Here is a 20,885-nt window from a genome sequence, read left to right on the forward strand (position 1 = left end):
TAAGAAGCCCCTCTCAGCATTAAGAGGATTACACATGGTGAGAAGGGAAGGCAGAAGTTCATGACCTTTCACTAATGCTATTGGGGAAACACGTGTGGAGACACCTTCCTTGGTGTGTGATGACGTGTGTGGTGAGGTGGTGTGAGAATAGATCAGCACAGCAGCAGTGTGAGCAATGTGAGAAAACAAGCTTGCTCAGCAGCTGGGGAGTTACCCAGAGCTGTGTAGCAGAAGGGGCTGCCACTGGAGGTTGAGCTTGCTGTACCTAATATTAAATCTCTGGAAAGATCAGTTTGCAGTTAATGCTAATCCTTGGTGAACTTAGTTGCCTTGTCAAAATGAGCAGAGTTGTCAGGCCTGGCTTGTCACTGCAGCAGTTTGGGAGCTCCCCAGGCACCAGGCTTAGGTTGCTGGCCCAGACTGAAGGGTACAGTGCAGCAGTGTGGTGAAAGGTGTAATTGTAGAACCTGTCTGGTAGCTTCTGGGGCAGGATCTTGTAGTGCTTCAAAACACCTGCCTTTCAGGCTGGTTCAGTCTTCTCTTGAGTGTGTAGTGCAGACCTTAATCTTCAGTGTGGTGTTGGAGATGGGAGAGAGAACATGGCCTTGATTAGAGGCAGGAGTCAACCTGCCACCAACTCCACTCCTGCCAGTGCTGCTGGAGCACAGCCTGTCCTTGAGCAGCTGCTTCACAGGGAAAATGGTTCTCCTTTCCCAGATTTAAAGCTGATCTGAGTGTTCACCACCAGCCTGAATAACAGTGTGAGCTAAATCAGTTTCTGAAGGTAGTAGGTGGTTTGTTGGCCAGGCTCTAAAGCTGGGCCTTGCTGGGTGGAAGGTGCTGCTACCAGATTTGGCTAAAACCCCTAAACCAGCTTTTGAAATGATCATGCTGTTGTGCTAGCATAACTTCCAGCTTAAGTAGAGCAGTGGATAAAGCTCCCTCTTCAGCTTTTGCATGCCCACTTCCTCACCTGGCTTCAACTGAAGGCAATGCTGGCTTAAAACAAAGGGTTTAAAAGGATTGTAGGTACCCCGAGTGTTCCAGCAGCCTTGATTTCCCTTTCATTAAGCTCTGCTCACTTAACTGAGAGAAAGCAGCCACTGTTTTGTTTTAAGTTGACAGTTCTTTGTGTGGAAAAAATGGGAGCTGCTTCAGTGACTTCCTGTGGATGGGAGTGAGTTAAGATGCTTAGTTCAGTTAGTTGTGGCCCATCAGGTCCTAACGATTCTCAGTGGCTGCTTTATTTAAGGAAAACTGAAGGACAAATGCAAACCCAGAGTAGCTGATGACAAAACTGCCTTCCTTGCTTGCCCTCAACTGCACTCAGTTAATGACTTATCACTTGTTTGGCCACCCAGAAAGTCCTCTCTGGTACTATAATGTAAATTCTTCTGTTCTTCACTGCCCTGCAGCCATGAGGAAACAGTCTGGGCTGCTCTGGATGCAGCTGGCCTGAGCGGTGTGGTCTTGGATGTAGGGATGCAGATGCAGAGACCCAAAACGTAGCACAGCTTGGCTGGAGAGCATGGGGTTACCAGGGTGCCTGAGGCAGGGCAAGGCTGTTAGCAGGAGCTCACCTGGCCCTGGCATCTGAGACCTGTCCTGTTTTCCCCAGATAACTGCTGCTATGCACATCCAGAATGGGGAACTTCAACACCTGTGCCTCAAAAGAGATGTGCTCCTACTGCCTTTGGTTTGGGCCTTTATATTTCAAGTGTCACGTTAACAGGTCTTTGCCTAGCTGGATGCAATGCTTTACTGGGAGGTGCTTAAGTAAATGGGTTTCTTCATCAGATCACAGTAGGTGCTCTGTAGAGAGCAGGGACTTGGCCTAGAGCTGTGGCACTCTGAAGTGGTGGTGCTGAGGATCCAGCAGGTTTCCTGACGTAATGTGCTCTGTCAGTCAAATTTTGGGTCTGTGATCCTGTGGCTCTTCCTCTGGGAAGAGGTAGGCAGAGCAGCAGGGTGAGCTGCAGTGCCCTCTTCCTTAGTTTAAGTAGGTGCTTGCCAGCTGTTCAAGTGTCTGTGGTTATGGGAACAAGGCAGACTTCTCCCTCTGGCTGTGAAACAGGTCGTGCAGCAGCAAATGTCTCCACTTGAGGAATTTTTTCAGATTACAGGGAAGATGTTTAGTTATGTGTTGGAAAAACCTCCTGTAACTACTAGGTTTATGCCTAACAAGAGCTTCCTGAAGCCCCTGATGATCCCCACTGTACCTCAGGAATACAATCGACTCATCCTCTAAACCCTTTCACTTGAGTTGCTTGCCTTGCATGCAAAATGTACTTGAGAAATTGAATTTTCAGTGATGCAATTTCCAGCCTTTACAACTGGAGGTGTTAAAGAGGTGTGAAAGGCAAAACACAGCTTGTGCTGTGCATCCATTTGTGATCTAGAATCCTCAGAAATGCTCACCTTGCCTCTTTTCTGGATCTGATTTGGAAGTTCAGCCTTGGGCAGAGCTCTTAGAGGTGAGTCTGGTTTTGTCAGTGAGCAGAGCTGACAGCTGAGTTGTGCTTATCCTTCCCCTGCTCTCTATGCTGAGGAGCCTTGTCTGGGGAGGGACCTCCTCTGTATTCAGGCTCTGTTGGAAACCAGCATGTGGGAGCAAAGGGAGACCTTTCCTGGCTGCGGAGGTGGGAGGAGTGGGATCTAGCTTGTTTGGTTCATGTTTGCTTAACCATTCTGTTGCCTTCTTTTTCTGGATTTTCTCAGGTTTTTAGTTAAAATCCATTTGTTTGCTGACTTTTTAACTGGCTTTGTGAGTGGCCTAGGTCTGGAGGGCTCAAACACTTGAGTGGCTTTGTGCTTGGCTGAAGCATCGCCTTTCAAGATTAAGTCTGACGGTGCAGAGATGCTGCTGCTATGGGACAGGCTGAATCAGACTCAGCTCCCCTCATGCTCCCTTAACCTGCCTGCCCCAAACTGCCTGTGGGTCCCAGCTTCTGGTGCCAGTCCCTGCTTGTCCTCCCTGTGCAGGCTTGGGCTGTAATTTTCTAACTCTTTTCCTGTTTCAAATGCCTGGCTGGTGCAGCCACACTGCATACCAGACCACGGGAATGAGCCAGCCTGAAAACTAACTCCCCATGGCTTGGTTTTAGCCAGCTCAGTTCCCCAGCCCAGCTTCCTGTGTGGAAACTCATCTGCCTAAACTGGTGTAAGTGGGAGGGCATGCTGGGGTGGGGACAAGCAGCTGGAGGTGTAGCTTGTGTACGCTGGCTGGGCTGCTCAGCTTGAACTGGAGAGCTGAACTGTGCAGAGATGCTCGCCTTTGAGAAGCCTTTGACATGTCTTAAATGCAGTGCTAACATTTAAAGGCTGAAAAATGCAGCTTCCCATCTGGGTGGTGGTGTGGAAAGCCCTCCAGCCTGCGCTGTGGTGTGCCCTGGCTCCAGGGATCTCCGAGACAGACGGGTGGACATCCAGGAGAGCTGCCTGCTCTGGCACTGGCAAGTGAGCGCGTTGCTGAGGAGCTCTTCTGGCGATGCTGTGGAAATCCAAGCTCAGGGGCTCGGGAGGTGGGAACTCTGCCTCTCCCAGCTCAGAGCAGCACGGCTCTCTCTGGCAGGATGCTTGGCTTCCAGTGGCAACTCCAGACAAAAATCCAGGTTATAAAGACTTGTGCTGGTTCTTGGGGCTTGGAGAAGTCAGCAGGGAAGGGTTCAGGCTGGGCTGAGCTGTGTCAGGTTGCAAAGTGAAATTATTTAATATTTGGTAGACATTTGCTTATTAATAATTTGAGATGGAGTCTTTAGACTGAGTTTCTGTAGGAAAATGATTCTTCCTGCCCTAGTATCCTGTTGGCTTTGTCTGCCTTCAACAACTGGTTGCTTTGTAACAGATTTCCAGACTCTGACTCTTAAAATAACTATTCCAGAAATCTGTTTGATTTCTGTTTGAGGTATTTTTCCTCAATGACCTGGATCCATCTTTCAGCGGGGCTGGGAGTGTTCAGGGGGGAGCAGGCTTATGTTGCCTGTCTGCTGCAGAGAGGAGAAGGGCTAATGCTAAAATGCTGCTTATCTGAGCAAACCCTACCCTGCTTTAGCAGTTAGGCCTGTGACTGGGTTGCAGGTGCTTGTTTTTAATGTAGATTGAAGTTGTCAGAGGGATCCTCTGAACTTAAGTCTGATTGGATTCAATTAAACAAGACAGCCGATTTCCTGAAAAATATGGCTAGTTGGGGAAAACTGAGGCTGGATGCTTCCCATTGCTGATGAATTTGTTCCCTGTCTTCCTTATTCCTTCAGTGGTGGGTTTCATCCAAGATGTTGGGTCCAGGTGGGATTCAAGCTCTGTCAGCTTTCTGTTTGTGTCCATGCTTCCCAGAAGGTGAAGCTTGGTGGGGGTTAATCTTGAAGATGGCGTAAGACCTAACAGGATCCTGGTCCCCAAAGGGAAGGTGGTCTCCTGCTGCTGGGGATCTGGGCTGGAGCACAGGGCTTGTGCATTTTCATAAATGCAGGAATGTTATACATTCATATGGGCAAGTTATGGTTGCTGTGGGAACGGAGTTGTCTGAGCAGTGTGCCTTTATCCTTCCCTACAGCTGCGTTGGGAATGTTTTTAGGGCCTGTCCAAAACAAGCAATCCAAAGACTATACTGGAAGAATGAATGCAGTGAAAAACCCTGCTGAAGATGCAGTGTGGTGCTAGTGGCGGAATAGCTGATGCTGTTACAGGTGCTTGATAGTAATGTGACTGAATTGGCACTACAGCTTGTACTAGTACTACTAGGAGTAGGAAAAGCCTTGGTGGATGCTATCCTGGTGAAGTGCTGTGGGAGGCTGCAGCTGGGAAGGAAGGGGGAAGGTGGTGTGTTGCGAGCAGGTACAGTTTTAGCTGCGCTCATCCCATCTACTGTACTGCAGTATCCCCTCACTGTGAACTGGGAATGTTGGTGCTTCCCAAATTGCCATGGGATGGAGGTGAGGGTTCCACCTCTGGTGGCGGCAGTGACCTGTGTCCTATGTATGGTACCCAGCTGCTACTAGCCCTTGCCTAGGACATGGTCAACTAAGTGGCATGGGATGTGGAAGTGGAAAAGGAGGCCAGGAATGCTGTTGGGCTGTCTGGGATGGCCGGGGTTGCACGTGAGGGGTAATGTGACAGGCTGGAGTGACTGCAGCACCCGCTGGGGAGCCGGGAGGGTGTGTTGAGGTGTACATCTGATGGCACAGTGGGAGGCTGTGGGGGCAGGGGGAGGAGGAGGAGCAGCTGCTGCTGCTTGGTAGCTGGCTTATAAATGCCCTCTGACTCAGAATTCGGGTAACACAGCTGAGCATCTTGTGGTTTCATCAGCCCCCAGATCCTTGCATTAAAATGGAATTCTCAGACTATGAACCTGCTATGTTTCCTTAGGCTGTTGGCACAAGCTTAAACCAAGGCAAGAATCCAGTGTCTCCAGTAGTGTAGGCTTGTGAACACCCTGCAGGGGAGAGGATCGCAGGGAAAGGGGGGGACTGGGCAGGCAGGAGGTAAACAGGCCGTGAAAAATTCCTGATGTGAAATGGGTTCTGCTCTCCAGTCTGTCCTCTTCCTCCTGTACTGGTGTGATGTGCTTGCCCAGGCTGGAGTGGGATAATGGGCTTCTCTCTGGGTAGCAGGGGGTTGAAGGTTATCCTTGTTGCTCAGTGGTAAACAATGCAGAGTCAGTGAGGCACAGTGGCCAAGTTGAACCAAATAGATTATGCTAGCAGAATTGTGAAGCTTTGCATTGGGCTCTGAATTGGAGCCAGCAGCTGGAGCCTGTCCAGGACTAAAGTGTTTTTAGGTTTTGTGGGTGGAGGGAGGCGGGGACAGGAGCGCTGGGTAGCACTAAAACTAACTGTCTGCTCTGTCGCTGCTGCTGCTGCCGCTGCTCTAGTCGTTGCTGGGGGGACTGCTGCCTCGGCTGCCGTGCTGTATTGTGGAGCCCTGCTTTTGTGCTGCCTGCTCCCTCGATTCCCTGGAGCTGCACCTCTCCTCCTGCCTGCTCTCTTGTCTTTTGGGGGAAATCTTAGCTTTTCTTCTTACCTTTTATTTTGTAAGAGCTGATGCAGTTCTCTTGCATGGCTGAGTGACGTCACTGTCAGCACAGTAAGCATCAGCAGCCTGGTCACATGCTGACCCAGTCAGTAATGCAGACGGGATAGGAAGGTGGAGGGGCTTAGGGGGTGGGGGGCTGGTTTCTGGACATATGGTAGCCCTCCCTTTTGGGGTGCAACGGCCAGTTGCAGGAGCTGTGGCTTCAGAGCAGCACGAGACTCGACTCGGGGCTTAACGCTTCAGAAAAACTCCTGCTTTAGAAAGAAAAAAAGCAGCCCTGAACTCTCAAGCTTCTGTTTGTTCTCAATCTGAGCAGACTTCCAGGACTCTGAAGAAGCAGTGGCAAGCAGGATGCTTTTCCCCACGTCCACGCAAGAGTCTTCCCGTGGCCTCCCAGACACCAACGATCTGTGCCTTGGCCTGCAGTCCCTCAACCTGACGGGGTGGGACAGACCCTGGAGCACCCAGGACTCTGACGCTGCAGCACAAACCAGCACACAGTCGGGTGAGTCTGACGCACGCAGCAACAGTTGTTGGATTCATTTCTATTTTCTGGCTGGTTTAAAGCTAACGTGGAGCTATTTGCTTGGGTAACAGGGCGCTGGCAGTTACTGATGGGGGCTGTGTGACTCGCAATGCTTGTGTAATGTGGTGGCTTGAGTTGGGGAGGCTGTGGCTGCAGGTGCCACAGCCCCCTCTGCTCTGCTGTCAGTTCACTGCAGACAAGAAGTGCCGAGGTTTGTTTTGCTTGATGCTGTAAGGCTGGTGGAGGGATAACCTCACTGAGAGAGGAGAAAACCTCTCCCTGTTTGGAGGGAGTGGGTGGGGGGGTGTGGTGTCTGGAGGCTCAACTTTGCAACGTCAGCCTCTGCAAATACCTGGTGGCAGGTAGCTCTGCAGCAGGGTGTCCCTCATTGTGCTCCGTCCTGCTCACTCCTGTGCTCCGGCCATGCTCCCAGTGGAACTCTGCCTGTGGGGTGTGGTAGGCGCAGCCGGCACTGGGCGAACAACTTCAGGAGGCAGCTCGCAGCCTGGTGGGAGACTTGGAGGGATCCTTCTCCACTCCCACGTTCAACCAGAAATAGCGGCCTGTGCCTGGCAGTGGGCTGGAGGAGATGCAGGGGAATGGCTTCTGGCTTTAACTCTTTTGGTCCAGTGCAAACCTACGTGACGGGCAGGGTGTGGGCTTGCAGCCATGCACTGCTGGCTTTGCCCTTCCCCCTCTATCCTCTCCAGGCTGGTTTTGCAGCTGGGATCGGATCAGGAGGTTTTGGGGTGCTGGGTGCTTCCCCTGGAGTGGTTCAGGGTCCAGTTAACTCTTCCAGAGGCTCCAGCTCTCTCCAAGATCACAGGAGGGGAAAGGGGTGCTGCGTGCACAAATCTAACATCTCCTCAGAGTAGTGGCAGAGCAGGGGGATAAAACAGAAGGAAGAGTTCACTTTCTAGCCTTTGAGGGCTGTAAAAACCAGTTTCACAAGCAGTGCTGTGTTCGTTCAAGTATCAGTCTGTGGAAAGATCTAGTGCTTTGGCAGAGTTTGTACAAGTTCAGCCTGGTTGCTACAGAAACTCATCCCTTTATAGCAGCACGCTGCTGCTTTGTTAAAAGGGTAGTGCATCTCTGCACAGGCTTGGGTGACATAGGAGGCCCTGGGCATAAAGTTGGTGCTGACACGAATGTAAATGGCTTCTGGGGTGGCCTGGGCCATGCCATTGCCCACGTAGATGTTGGGGGGGGCACGGGAGAGCTGTTGACCACCTCTGATGTCCAGGGGATGCTGCCCTTGGATTGGAAGAGCTTCTGGGATACAGCCCCGACTGTTGCTGCATGGGTTGTAAAACAACACATCAGTTGTGGGGTAGTAGAGTTTGGATCAGCTTCATCAGCATGGCCCACTCGAGTTCATGCAGTTGACTTCCACCAGACTTAGCACACAGGCCTGTGTGTGGGCCCCAGCACTCGTACTTAGGGTGCTGCTGGCTTGAGTGCTGGTACCGTCAGGCTGCAGTAGCTGTGCTCCAGCATATGGTCCTATGGGCTTACCCTAGTGAACCAGGGAATACCACATGCTCAGTACCTGTCCTCCTTTAGTTGCCAGCCGAAACCTTGATAGAGGAGGGAGAAATAAAAGTTATTAGTGTGCAGTGGGCTGGCCAGGTGCCTTAGAGCTGTGCATGCTTGTGCATAGCATGGTTAGCAGACTATGGGGCACTGAACCTCTGTTACAGGATCTTTACTGTGAAGAGCACGCTTAAAGCAGGCAACATCCCTGTGGAATGGTGCTGCTGCTGCTCGCGACACCCGGCCTCTGCACAACGGTGCTGCAGAACAGGGGCTGGCGCACATGGAGGCGGCTGCTCCGTGCGGGTCCCAGCCCCACCTGACCTGCTGCCTCTGTGCTCTCCTGGGCAGGTTCCTGCCAGGCTGCCTTGGCAGAGGCAGGGCTGTGTCTGCAGTGCTCTGGCAGGCATGCAAGCAGCACTAACACGAGTCTCTGGCAGCCTTTGCATATCATGGCTTGGCTGGTGGGGCCAAGAGGACCATGGTGGGGGGTTCACTGTCTGTGGTGGAGGGGCTTCTGGTTTCAGGAGGGAGATGGATTTGGAGCTGATTTGAAGGTGCTCCGGTGACCTGCCTGCTCTCTGAGGGTGTATGTGGTGTTGGGTGCCCCCACTGACTGCAGTGCCTCGTGCTGGAGTTACTGCTGCCGCAGAGGCCGGTGGTGGAAAGGATCTAACCTCAGGCACTGCCCTGGGCTTGGGTGATCTGCATCCAGTGGGTGTTTGTGACAGCTTGTGGTAACAGCTGCTGGAAGATGGCACCCAATACTGTGTGGAGAGGCCTACTTTCTCACTTCTCCTGGTATTCCCCTTGGTATGTGAAGCAGGGATGGCTGGTTTGTAAAACCAGCCCAAACACAGCGGTGCTGCTTCCACAGAGAAGCCTCTGGCCTTCAGCAGCTCTGCAGAGGATTGTGCCATATGGCTGGGGGTGTCATAGTTCTGGCACTGTGTTCTCCATCTCAATCCAACTCTCCTTTCCCAGGTGGGTGGCAGCTGGGCCAAGAGTGCTCCTTGGTCTGGGCTGCTGTTACTCCCCTGTTCCCAGAGCTGTGGGGATGGCATTTGCTGGCTGGAGAAGTGAAGGGCTGATACCTGTGCACCACTGTGGTACTGCTTCAGCTGGCCCACACCTCCTGTGTCTGCAGAGCTTCATCTTTCCTCCTTTGCAAGGGCCCTGAAGTGGCAATGCAGAGCCGCTGGGGAGGGAGCTCCTGTAGTTCAGGAGTGTCTTTTGAAAGGCTATGAAATGTTCTCTTGGGGTGGCAGAGAAGTGTTTCTGTGACTGACAGCTGTTTAGATGGACAAGCTGACAGATACTGGTGCTTCCAGGTGGCCTGGCTGTGCTGTGGTGGAAATAGGGGGGACATGGAAAGGATACTGCTGTGTCCGGCTGCTTCTGCTGCCCGGCACTGAGGCCTGGGAGCCCCAGGGCTGGGGTCTCCCTTGGGGTGTCCCGAGAGCAGGTGAAGCTGTGTCAGTGCTGGGCTGTCCCCAGGGGCTGGGGAGGGGTGGCACTGCCAGGCAGAGCTGTTGTGCTGCTGGCACCCAAGCATTTGGAAGGTTCCAGCAGTGACTCAGCTGCGCAGACCCACGGGGAGGTGGCTGGAAGGGTGGAAATGCAAAAAAAACCCTGAACAATCAGGCTAAAAATATTGCTGATGTGGTCCCCTGCAGTGCCTGTGCTCGAGTACTGATGAGCTGGGGCCTGTCTGTGCAGTCCCTCCAGCGTGGAGCTGTCTCGGCCCGGGAAGGACCTTTGGCTGCAAACCCTCCTGGTGTCACCTTGTGCTCCCCGGGCGGTGTCACCGTGCAGCTTGGTGCAGTGGGATCAGGTGCCTGCTGCTGGCAGGGCCATGCTGGAGGAGGCCAGAGTAGTTTATATGCTCTGATCCTGCCCTCATCCTCCCTTCCCAAAGGGGTCCTTGCACCCAGACAAGGTTATTGGTACAAGTTTTCCTTCTGGGTCCAGTGCTGTAGCACATGGAGGACATGTCCTTAGCCCTTGAGCGTGCCAGATGTGCTGCCAGTCCCTAAAGCTGGTGTCTGGAGGGAGCCTTTCTGGGAGGAGGCATCTGCTGCAGGCTCAAGCTGCCTGCATTTATTGGCTGTAAGATTGAACTGCTGTCTCATAGCAGGAAAGGCATCTCAAACCCACTGCTGCCACTAGATCTATCAGGCTGGAAATACTTCAAGTCCCAGAAACCTGCTGTGTGGCCCAGGGAGGGGCTTTTGCAGGAAACTGGCCTTGAACACTTCCAGTCCAGCCATCCCTGGCTGTATTTCTTGAGGCAATGTTTCCCCTTCTTTAAAGTAGCTTCATATAGGCAGATGCCTGTGTTAAACTTTCAAGTCATTGCACTGCAGAGGCAAGGAGGGGTTAGAGGCAGGGAGATGGGACTGCCCTTGATGGTATCCTTTACCTTCCCTGCCCTGCTCCTTAAGGAGCACAAGGAAATGGGGTCTCAATCCAGTTTTTGCCTGGAGAACAGGTGACAGCAGGACACAGGCAGATCTGTGTGCAGATTTTGGGTCTCCCTGGCTGGTTTCTAGTTGTGTGCTAGCTGCTTGGTCTGGCTGGTCTGTCCTGCCCTACATTGGGAGGCTGTCCCTATGTGGGACAGCAGACTTTCCCACTGGGAAATCATCGTAAAAGCAGTCTGTTAACACTGGGTTTGCAATGCCAACCTGCAAGGGGGTTTTTGGAAGGATCAGCTCTTCTTCTGGGGAGGACACTGGCCTCTCCAGGCACCCGGCCTGAGCAGCTGAGCTCTTCCTGATGGTGTTGGATGGACCACCTTGCTGTGTGTGTCTCTCTATTTGTTGTGTGACCCTGAAGTTGCTGATGCAGCAGCAGATCTGAGCTTTTCCTTGGATCTGCTCTTGAGACTGCAGCTCCAGCCTCATCTGTGCCCTCTCCGCTGGCTGCTGCTGTCTCTACCCTGCAAGGTTACGGCTCCAGTCACTCTGGTGCTGGGGAGATGATCCTGCTGACTCTTTCCAGCCCCTGGTTCTCCTGCTTCCCAGAGCAACTCGTTTCTGCAGTCAGCTTGAACACACTGATGATGTGTAGCTGCTGAAAACATGCTAGGCTGGAACTGCAGGCAGCGTGTGGGCATTGCCTGTCAGGTAGCTGAGGCCTCCAAGTGCTAATCACTCTGAAATCTTCAAGCCAAAAGCCCCTCTCTGAAGGATAAAAGGGGAGACCTGTTACACAGAGGGAAGTGTGTTGTCCTGACCTCCCAGCCTTTCCTCTCAGCGACAGGAGGAGGGACTTGAGAGCTGTTCCCCCAGGGAGGGCTGTTCTCAGGCTGCCCTCAGGAGTGCTGTGTGTGGTGGCAGGCACCTGAGAACCCCTCCAGTGAGAGCTGCTGATCAGTGGGGGGGGGTTGATGCTAATAAGTACAACACAGCAGTCACTGGCCTTCCTCGAGCTGCTGGCTGAGTGCTGAGCTGCAGGGCTTGAGGAAGGCCCTGGAGGGGCAGGGGATCAGTGAGGGAAGTCCCCCGAGATCTCTGGGTGTTAATTTGCTGCTAGGCTAATCCAGCATGGAGCCAAGTGCTCCATAGAGCTCTGCTTTGTGCCCTTCTGCATGTCTGCATCTCTCCCTGCTCTTTTACCTTCAGTCTCTTGGACAAGTGGCTTCAGTTGCTGCCTACATGTGCCCTCAGCTCCTGTTTTCATGCTTGGCTGCGTGAAAATCCTTGTGCTAGAGGAAGATTTTGGAGGCTTATTGTGGTAGAGGAGAGCTCAGCATCTGGGTAACTCCAGGTTGTCCCCAGAGTATTGAAGGATTTTTTTTTTTCCCCCTGCTCCCTAGTGAAAGCAGAGCTTCAGGTCCAGGAGTGAGCACTTCACCCTGAGTGAGGCTCGGAGCTAAGCCTGAGCCTGCCTGGAAAACTCAGTGGAAGGTTCCTTCATGCTGCTGGCGCTGTGGCTGCAGCGAGGAGGCCAGACCACCTCTTGCCAGCCTCAGCCCTGCTCCCAATTCAGACAAACCAAAGACTTGGGGGGCTGTGTGGGGGGTGTGTGTGTTGCTGAATTCCCTGCGTTCTTGGTGTCCCACATTGCCTTGAGAGGAGCACAGGCTTTCCTGGGAGCTGTGTGTATGCCCTGGTCCTGCTGGAGCAGCCAGCTTACTGCTCAGGGCTTGGTGGAAGCACAAATGTGGTGGTGCCTTCTGGGGGGGCTGTTGTCACAATGCTGTAAGGGAGCAAAGCTAGGAGCTGGCTTAACTCTGTGGTTGTACTTCAGGAGTACCTGAGATGGCCTTACTAAAAGTTTGCCCCATGCCCTCTTAGCTGTTGTAGGGCTTTCCTGAGGCTGTGCTTGGTGTGGCTGCTGAATGGGCACTTGTTTCTTGAGCATGGTTCAGCACGGGCTGCTCATGCTCCGTGTGCTGTGGAGTAGAAAGCAGCCAGCACTGAATAGCTGCAGACTCTGTGATCCTTATCAGAATCAAATATGTATCAAATAAGTAAAACAAGGATCAGAACTGAGTTTGGGATTGGTTTCTAATGGAAGTTGCTCTTAATCCCCCTCTTAAAGCTTCTATTTGAGCAGCTTCTGAACAGGTTTATTTTGATTTGGGCTGATGCTGTGAAACAGAAGCTGCAGTAACTGGCACGGGAACTGAACCAGCATCTCTGCTTGTATCCAGCTCCAGCTGAAGTGGGTCAGGGCAGCCTCTTGTGCTCGCAGGAGCAGGTACCCAAACCCCTCCCCTTGGATTCTGTGAGAAAAGATGTTCTGTTGCAGCCACTGGAGTACCCTGAGGGGCTGCGGTTGCTGCCTGTGTGCTCCCTGGAGGTAACAGCACATGAGCGTGGATGCAAGGAAGGCACAGGCTTCTCAAGCCTCTGGTGCTGTTTGGAGCTGTTGGCGTGATGAGGAAAACACTCCAGCAGTGGCAGATCTACTCACTTTATAGACATGCAAGTGGTGCTCCATTGCCTGGTGGTGCTGGCATCTGCAAACACACTTGGGACCCATGGAGCTGCCTGTGAGCTCATGGCTCCAGCTGTGGTCTGGAGCATGGGCTGGCTCCTGGGTGAGCTGGGACAAGCAGCTCCCTTCTGAGGAGAGTATCAGAGCTGCTCTCGGGTGGCTCTAGCTTAGTCTTTCTTTCCCATTGTGATTGCTATTGGTGGTTTAGGTGTGTGCAAGCTCTGGCCTGGGGTAAGATTCATCCCCAGGATGGTGCCACTCAAATGAGAGATGGGGTGGGTGGTGGTTTCTTCCAGCCATTGCACCACTACCTGCCTAAGAGCAGATGGAGTGTCTGCTTGCTGGGCATGTGGATGGGAAAGGTGATGTCTGCTGCAGTGGTAATGTGGTAGCTCTCTAGAAGAGGTCCTGAATCTGCTTTTCTGGCTCAGTGCCTTCATGACCAGCAACACAGTGTGTGCAGGTCTGTGTGCTTCCACTTGGAGCCAGAGGGGGGACCTGCCTGGACTGCACACAGCAGCTTCTGGAGCTGCTCTCCCAGCATGTGGGGACTGCCTACAGCAGAAGGTAGGAGTGATACTGCTCCTCCCCTTCCCCAGCTCTGGTGAGACAGACCCTGAGTGTTCAACATCCATCTGCTCCTGCCTTAGACTTGACTTTGTCCCTGGTGCCACCGCGGTAACCAGGCTGTGGAGTTGGTGGTGTGGGATGACCTGTCATTGTGGTGACTGTTTGGCCTGTTTGTACAGCTGAAATGCCTCTGGCTGACTAGTCTGGGGACTGCTGTAAGAGGATGTCTTAGGCCCTTGGCAGTGTTCTTGGCAGGCTGTCTTTAGGGTGGTAGAGTAATTCGAGTTGGAAAGGACCTCTTGAAGTTCAGCCTCCTACTTAAAGCAGAGTGGAATGATCTCCCAAAGGGTGCTGTGGTCCTCACACCTCAGCTAAGAGCCTTCTAGGGGGCACAGGCTGAGGGCAGGGGTGGCACATCCAGCAGCACCACATCTCTCTCAGCACCTCCTGTGTGTCCCTTAGGTGCTGGCAGAAGAGCTGAATCACAGGTGAGGTCTGTGCTGCTGCCAGCCCTGAGCCTGGTCTGACAGCAGCAGCCACCATCTGTGTGATGTGGTCCTGGAGAAGGGCCCAACTCCCCTCCTTGACCCTCTGGCTTGGGCTTTTCCTCTCCAAGAGTGCAGAGAGAAGGTGAAGCAAACCCCTAAAGCTGTCATGCTGTACCTGAGGCATACAGGTGTGAGAACTGGGAATCTTCTGGCATCACTGGTGGTGCTGGGTGTGCTGCTCTAGCAACAGTGAGAGGCCTTTTGCCAGCTGAAGGCCTTAGTGAGGCTTTTATGCCATTTTTCAAAGAAGGTTGCATGCATTTGGGACTAAAGCCTGTCTTTAGCTGTCCTGCCGTACCCAAAGGGGTATGGCCAACAGCCGGCTCCTATTGATCCAGCAAAGAGCATCCTTTCCCCTAAGGGTGGTGCCCTGATGGACTGGCACCCACAAATGTGGATGCAGCTGAGTGGTGCACATGAGTCACTCACCCTTGTTAGCATGTACAGTCACACTTGCTGTGGAGCTGCCACCCTGGGCTTGCAGCAGGAAATGGAGAGGAGTTTGGTGCTTAAATATAGAGGTGTTTGTTCCTGAGGCTTGCAAAGCTGAAGGTTGTGCAGGATTCGACCTGGATATGTTGGGGTTTAAATCTTCCTGGGACTGATGCAGTTAAAAACTGCTGTGTTTCAATGTGCTGAGCTCTGCTGTAGCAGTCTGCTTAGTGAATGCAATCACCTGCACACTTCCAATCCTCCCTTGTTTTAGCTGTCTTGACTGATGTTATATTTACCTTGGGCTTCTGTTTTTCCTTCCCAGAACACAGTAGTAAATTCCTGCTTCAGGAAGCTGTGAGCTTTGTTGCCATCCATGTCCTGCTCTCAGCACAGAACTGGGATCTGTGCTCTCAATGTTAGTGCAAGAAGCTTCTCAGTGTTCCTAGTTCTGGTTCCATTTTTCAGGGCATACTGGGGAAGTGACTTACCATTGTGGTGCCAGAGCCAAGAATAGCCCTCAGGTGTCCTGACTCTAATTCTGTGGTTGAGCTGTGGGATTGTGCTGCCTTTTTCTATTCCCCTGCCCCCTCCTTAGCAAACCAGAAATAGCTGCCTGAATATCCTCAGTTCTTCTCTGCCCCAGATGAAGGATCTGGCAGGGCAGAGGTTCCTCTTGGGTAGTTCAGAAACGGAAAGGACTGTGCTGGAGTTACTGTTTAGATGGTGGCTACTGCTGGTTTGAGCACATCTGCAGCTGTGGGAGCTGCTGCTCTTGAAAGTTGGCAATTGGTTCAAGATGAGTGAGACTTCTTGTGATGTACAGCTCTGGAGAGGATGTGTGCCTGAGACTTCAGGTGCCCTTACACCAGCAGTGGCTTGTTTTTCCAATGGAGTAATGAGAGTATAATAATCAAGTGGGGAAGATTGGAGCTGGGCAGGACCTCAGGAGGTGTCTGTGCTGCTCAGTGAGGGGCCAAGGACAGGGTCCTCTCCACCTCTGGGCCCTGTCCTGTGGCTGCTCCATGTAAGAGGAAGAAATTTTTGTGCCACTTGTCTTGCTGCAGCTTTTCGCTGTTTCTTTGTGCACCTCTAAGAGGCTGCATTTCCCTTTGAGGAGTGAATAGAGTGGGGAATCATGTGCTGAGCAAAGGCCATTCCTGTCGTGTGTGCTGCAGCCCTGCATCTGTGGTGGCAGCTCCTGCTGGGCTTGGTTCCGTTGGTGCTCCCAGGGCCTGCTGGCTCCTCCTGGCAGTGAGAAGGCCCATGAAGTGCTGAAACTTCACTTAGGATTAGGCTGGAGCATCACTCACCCCTTCCCCTGTGGTGAGCAGAGGTTGGTGCTGCTGTGTGATGGGGGAAGCTCACTCTGGCAGCTTGTCTGTGTCTCTGCTGGAACTATAGGGATGTAAACTGGAGCTGCAGGAGGTGGTTAAGGTGCCCATGTGCCTTTCAGGCATGTAAGTGCTGCTCTTGCCATCAAGTTGCTTAGTGTCTGGAGGAGGTGCTGCTTTTTGGCTGACTAAAGCCATTCAGCTTGCTCCCAACCCACCACAGTGGGGCCTGGCTGGTGGCAGAAACTGCAGACAAGCTGTTTCTCTGGAGCTGCAGCAGGCCATTGTTCAGGACACAGCCTTTGCTCTTTACGGGCTTATTTGACAAATGACAAAAGAAGTTGCCCTGTGTTTGGTCTCCAGGGCCTTGGTCACACTGCTTTCCAACTCTGCTGCCCTGTCCTGAATGTGCCTCTGGCTCCACAGCCTCTGGGCACAGCAGGTGTCACGAGTGGGGAGAGAAGTATGTGGCACTGAAACCCATCTTTTCTGCCCTGCTTCTCTTGGTAAGGGCTTTCCTATTGATCTCTGTCCCTGCCTCTATTAGGAGATGAGGGCAGAAGGTGGGGGCTTTCAGTGTAGGCAGTAGCTGGTGGATGAAGGGGCTGTCCTGGCAGTCTGCCATCCTTCCTGCACTGAGTCATCTCCTCTCTGGAGATGGAAATGTCTCTGTCAAACCTTGCTGGTGGTGCCTGCCAGCAAAAGTGACCCTCTGAACGCCTTGGCGTTGTAGACCTGCTCAGGCAAGGCCTTTGGTCACTTCTCAGCAGGCTTTTTTCTCCAGTCCTGCAGCATTTAAAGGCTGGAACACCCCTTCAGAGGATGACTTCAGGAAGTGTGTGCATGTGCTGGTCCAGCACTTGGTGCCACCTCTGAATGCAGTGAGGGGAATTATCTGCATGTTGAGCAGGCAGGGGCCAGACATGCCGCATGTTGTGGCAGTGTAAGAACCTGGGGCCTGGTGTGCTGTCTCTTGTGTCATGCGTGGTTACATACACCGTCAAGCTTGTAAAGAGTCTGTAATGGGTGTCCACTGATGTTCTTTGTGTGGGGGAAGAACTTGAGCAGAAGGACCTCGACAAATGTAAGGTGAGAGGTTTTCTTGCTCTGGGCAAGACTCTGTTTCCAGGTAACTTGGCTAAAACTTTATGCTAAGGAGGGAAAAGCATCAGTGTCACTCTGCTAATGTGCTGTTGGCTTGTTCTGCTCGGTGGTGCCCTGCACACCCAAGCCAAAGCACAAGTACTTGTTCAGAGGACAGCTGAATGGTGGCAGAGCTCTTTCTGTCAACTACAGCTGTCAGGAATAAACACAGTGGATGCACCATGTGGTGCTTTTCTTAAGGCCTTATTAAAGGCATTAAAGCATCATTTGTCATCAGCAGAATGGGAAGGTGGTTTATTTACCCAGAGCCCTTCCCTAAGCTGTCAGCATCTGTAAGCCCAGCTCCTTAGGGCTCATCTTCACATCTATCTCTTCTAAAATGGGCTTGGTCAATGCTACCAGGAAGGTCCAATTCTGAAATAGCTGTGAGTGACAGCACAGGGCAAGAAGCTGCATGGTCCTGAGCAGGTGCTGGAAGTCTGAAATTGCAAATCTAACCAGCACATGGAAGAATAAAAGCTGTTCTGGGGCTGGTTGGACATCTTGCTGTTGGCGTGCCTTACCCAAGGTGTGTGCTATGAATTGCAGCTTGCGCTGATAGAGTGTGTCTAAATTTGAGGTGAACAAGGACATGGAGCTGTTGGAGCGAGCCCAAAGGAGGCCACGGTGATGCTGTGAGGGCTGGAGCAGCTCTGCTCTGGAGCCAGGCTGAGAGAGCTGGGCTGGGGCAGCCTGGAGAAGAGAAGGCTCCTGAAGGGGAGACCTTAGAGCAGCTCCAGTGCCTAAAGGGGCTCCAGGAAACCTGGAGAGGGGCTTTGGACAAGGGCCTGGAGGGACAGGCCAAGGGGAATGGCTTTAACCTGCCAGAGGGCAGATTGAGATGAGCTCTGAGGCAGAAGTTCTTCCCTGTGAGGGTGCTGAGGCGCTGGCACAGACTTTTCCCAGAGAAGCTGTGGCTGCCCCATCCCTGGCAGTGTTCAAGGCCAGGTTGGACACAGGGGCTTGGAGCAACCTGCTCTAGTGGAAGGTGTCCCTGCCTGTGGCAGGGGCTTGGAACTGGAGGAGCTTTAAGGTCCCTTCAACCCAAACGGGTCTGTGGTTCTATGAACACAGTAGCTCAGTGGTTGGTAACTGGATTTAAAAGATAACTTGGGGTCTGCAGAACAGAGTTGGCCTGAAGAGTGAGAACAAGCCACGCTGTGAAGCCCATGCTGTGGCTCAGTGTATCTGTGTACTGCAGTGCAAAGCGCCTGGCTTGGGTTGTGATGGGTCCAAGATGCTTGTATGTGCTCCCCTTGGTATGTTTAGGGGCCCTGGGATAATGCAGGAATGAAGAGCACACATTGCAGCAGCACTGTGCTGATATTTGAGCTTTCCCTAGTAAATGCTAAAGAGGAAGAGTGGTTTGTGGAGCTCTGTGGAGTGACCTGAGTGCCTGCGAGCTGGACCAGTGCCATGCTGGGATCGAGCCTGCTCCACAGAGCTCTTAAATCTGTCAGCATTTGGCTGACATGCTCCAAGATGGAGCACACTGGCTCCAAATCCAGGCATTAAAGCTGCAGCAGTGAGGCAAAAGTCAGAGCTGAGTTTCTATTAAAAGCTGTCTCTTCTGCTGTCCCCTGCAAAGGAGCGTTGGCATGTGCCTCCCTTGCAGCTCTGGGTGGAGGCAGGGAAAGTTCCAGAAGCTCTCTGCAATCAGCCATGCTCCGGCTGCTGTGGGAATGCCTGAATGGGAACAGTGGTGACCCTTCCCTTAAAACTTTCCCCTTGAGATGTGGGAAGTACTTTGTTTGCACTGAGAGGTTTGATTTTAGTCTGATGTTTGCTGCTTCACTCTTGAGAGCTTCAGGGGTGCTCTTGACACCAGAAATTGCTGATGCATCTTGTGTGTGCCCTGGGAATGGTTTTTCCTCTTGGAGCTGTCTGCTTGGGAGGGGAGACAAGGCCAACTTCGCTGCAAGAGCTGTGGCTTTATTAACCAGCCCTGATGCCTTGAGGGCTTGTTTTAGGTGGGCAACTTTGAGAGGCTCTTGTGCCCCAACCCATGGGGATTCCATGGGTTAAAGCTGGATGCCTTTGGGCTGGAGGGTGGGAACTAAGATCTGGCTTCTCCTGCAGGTGTTTCCGAGGCTGCCTGCAAAGCCAGGCTTCAGGGGCCTTGCTGAGCAAGTGGAGAGGAGGAAACTGAGTGTGGCTCATGGTTTTTCCTCCCAGTGTTCCTGTGAATGGCTGAAGGTGCTGAGTGAAGCAGGGTCAGACCCACTGGGGTGATGTGGGGTCTCCATGAGCTCTGTGACCGAGTGCCTGTGCAGCATCCTCCTGGTGTGGATGAGGTCCATCTGCATTAACAGCAGGATGTGAGGTTAGGAGTGGGTCAGTTGTAGCTGGCAGGTTTTTGCTTGGTGCTGAAACTCGGATGCCCAGACAGCAGATCCCTTCAAAGGCCAGTAATCCTGCTGCTTGAATGCACTCATACTGGCCTTGCTGGTTTTCTAGGTGCGGTGAGAACTGTGCAATACAGGGAGCGAATGTGTAAGTGGTGGCTGTAGCAAACCAGAGTGGTGGCAGAGGTGAGGGTGGAATCAATGGTGCAAAGCAGATGGACCCTGTAATGCCTTTGGGAGCTCCTGATGAGCCCCTGAGCCCTTGCCGATGCATCCCAACATCCCAGATGGAGTTCTGGTCCTGCATCTCTGATAACCAGGAGGTGAGGTGCAGGACAGCATTGCCTGGTGGCAATCTGCATGGCATTCCCTGCTCCAGGTCTGGGAATGCTGCGTGCACAGGGTCAGCACAGGGTGTTACAAACCCACTGTGCTCAGTGGCTGAGGAGGGCGTCAGTGCTGGAGTGTGCGTTGGCAGTGAGGTTTGGGCTGTGGGATCAGCTGCTGTGCTTTGGCTCTTGTGCTGTTTAGTGACTAATCAGATTTTTGAGCCTGTTTCACACATTCATCTGTCTCCCTTGAACAATGCACTGGCTGTATTTTTAAACAAATCACGTGGGTTTAGGGAAGTGGCCAAACCAGCGTAGAGCAGCTTGCCTGGGCTGGGAGATGCTCTGCCCTGGGCTGGGACTGGGAGGGGAGGGAATGAGCAGCCTCCTCCCAGCTCCAGCTGCTGCTGCAGCGTTCCCTCTGCTGCCCACCACTGCTGGTGGGGCTGCTGCTGCCCCAGCGCTGCCCAGGGTAAGTACCATTGCCCAGCAAGGTGTTCTGTGGCCCAGGGCTGGCTGTAAGCACAGGGGCTGCTGCTGGGAGAGCCAAGCAGATGTGCGGAGGGCAGGAGGTCCGTTCACGGTGTGGTCAGAGGTGAGCTCATAGTCCTGTTCAGTAGCCAGAATGCGTCTGCGCCTCCGTTGGGAGAACTCACAGGGATAAGGCTCCACGTAACTGGGGAGATGCTGCGACTGTTGCTGCTGCTCCTGCAGCTCTGCCTCGGGTTGAGGTGGATGCTTCCAAGTAAAGGATCCACCTCTACCTCCGTGGGGTTTCTGATGTGTTGTGAGGCTGGAGATGCCAGCTCCCCAGCAGGTGTGCCACTGGATAATGTGGCTTGGGACAGGTCTGTCCCAGCAGCTGGCTTTGGGTGTGTGTGACTGCTTTCTCTGGTGCTGGCACTGAGGTGGTGCTGGTGTCTGGCAGAGCAGTTGAGCATGGTGGCATTTTTTACTCACCTGGTTTGGGCAGTGCTTTGGATTATTAATGCTCTTCTGCACAAGAGCTGTTGGAAACCTTGTGGTCCTAGCTGGATGAGCTCAGGTGGGGTTGGAGGATTTCAAGCGGATCCCAAACTTTCTTTGTTGAAAACTGGAAGCTACAGGGCGAGCTGCCTTGTTTTGCAGCCTCTGAATAATTAAAACCA

At 52.9% G+C, this 20,885-nt stretch overlaps 1 protein-coding gene across 2 annotated transcripts in view; it reads left to right on the plus strand.

Annotated features, from left to right (window-relative positions):
• The window catches only part of CPEB1 (cytoplasmic polyadenylation element binding protein 1), a 39,307-nt gene that overhangs the window by 8,684 nt on the left and 9,738 nt on the right, over window positions 1-20,885 (plus strand). Inside the window, exons 1-2 of one of the 2 annotated variants that reach the window (XM_030496935.1) lie at window positions 5,870-6,081; window positions 6,347-6,535. In XM_030496935.1, the coding sequence (XP_030352795.1) occupies window positions 6,382-6,535 (154 nt within the window). In that variant the 5' untranslated portion in view covers window positions 5,870-6,081; window positions 6,347-6,381. Of the gene's footprint in view, window positions 1-5,869; window positions 6,082-6,346; window positions 6,536-20,885 lie in introns of those variants that run through there. The other variant, XM_030496934.1, reaches the window with a different exon arrangement.

The sequence above is a fragment of the Strigops habroptila genome, chromosome 9, assembly GCF_004027225.2.
Source record: "Strigops habroptila isolate Jane chromosome 9, bStrHab1.2.pri, whole genome shotgun sequence".
NCBI classification, from domain to species: Eukaryota; Metazoa; Chordata; class Aves; order Psittaciformes; family Psittacidae; genus Strigops; species Strigops habroptila.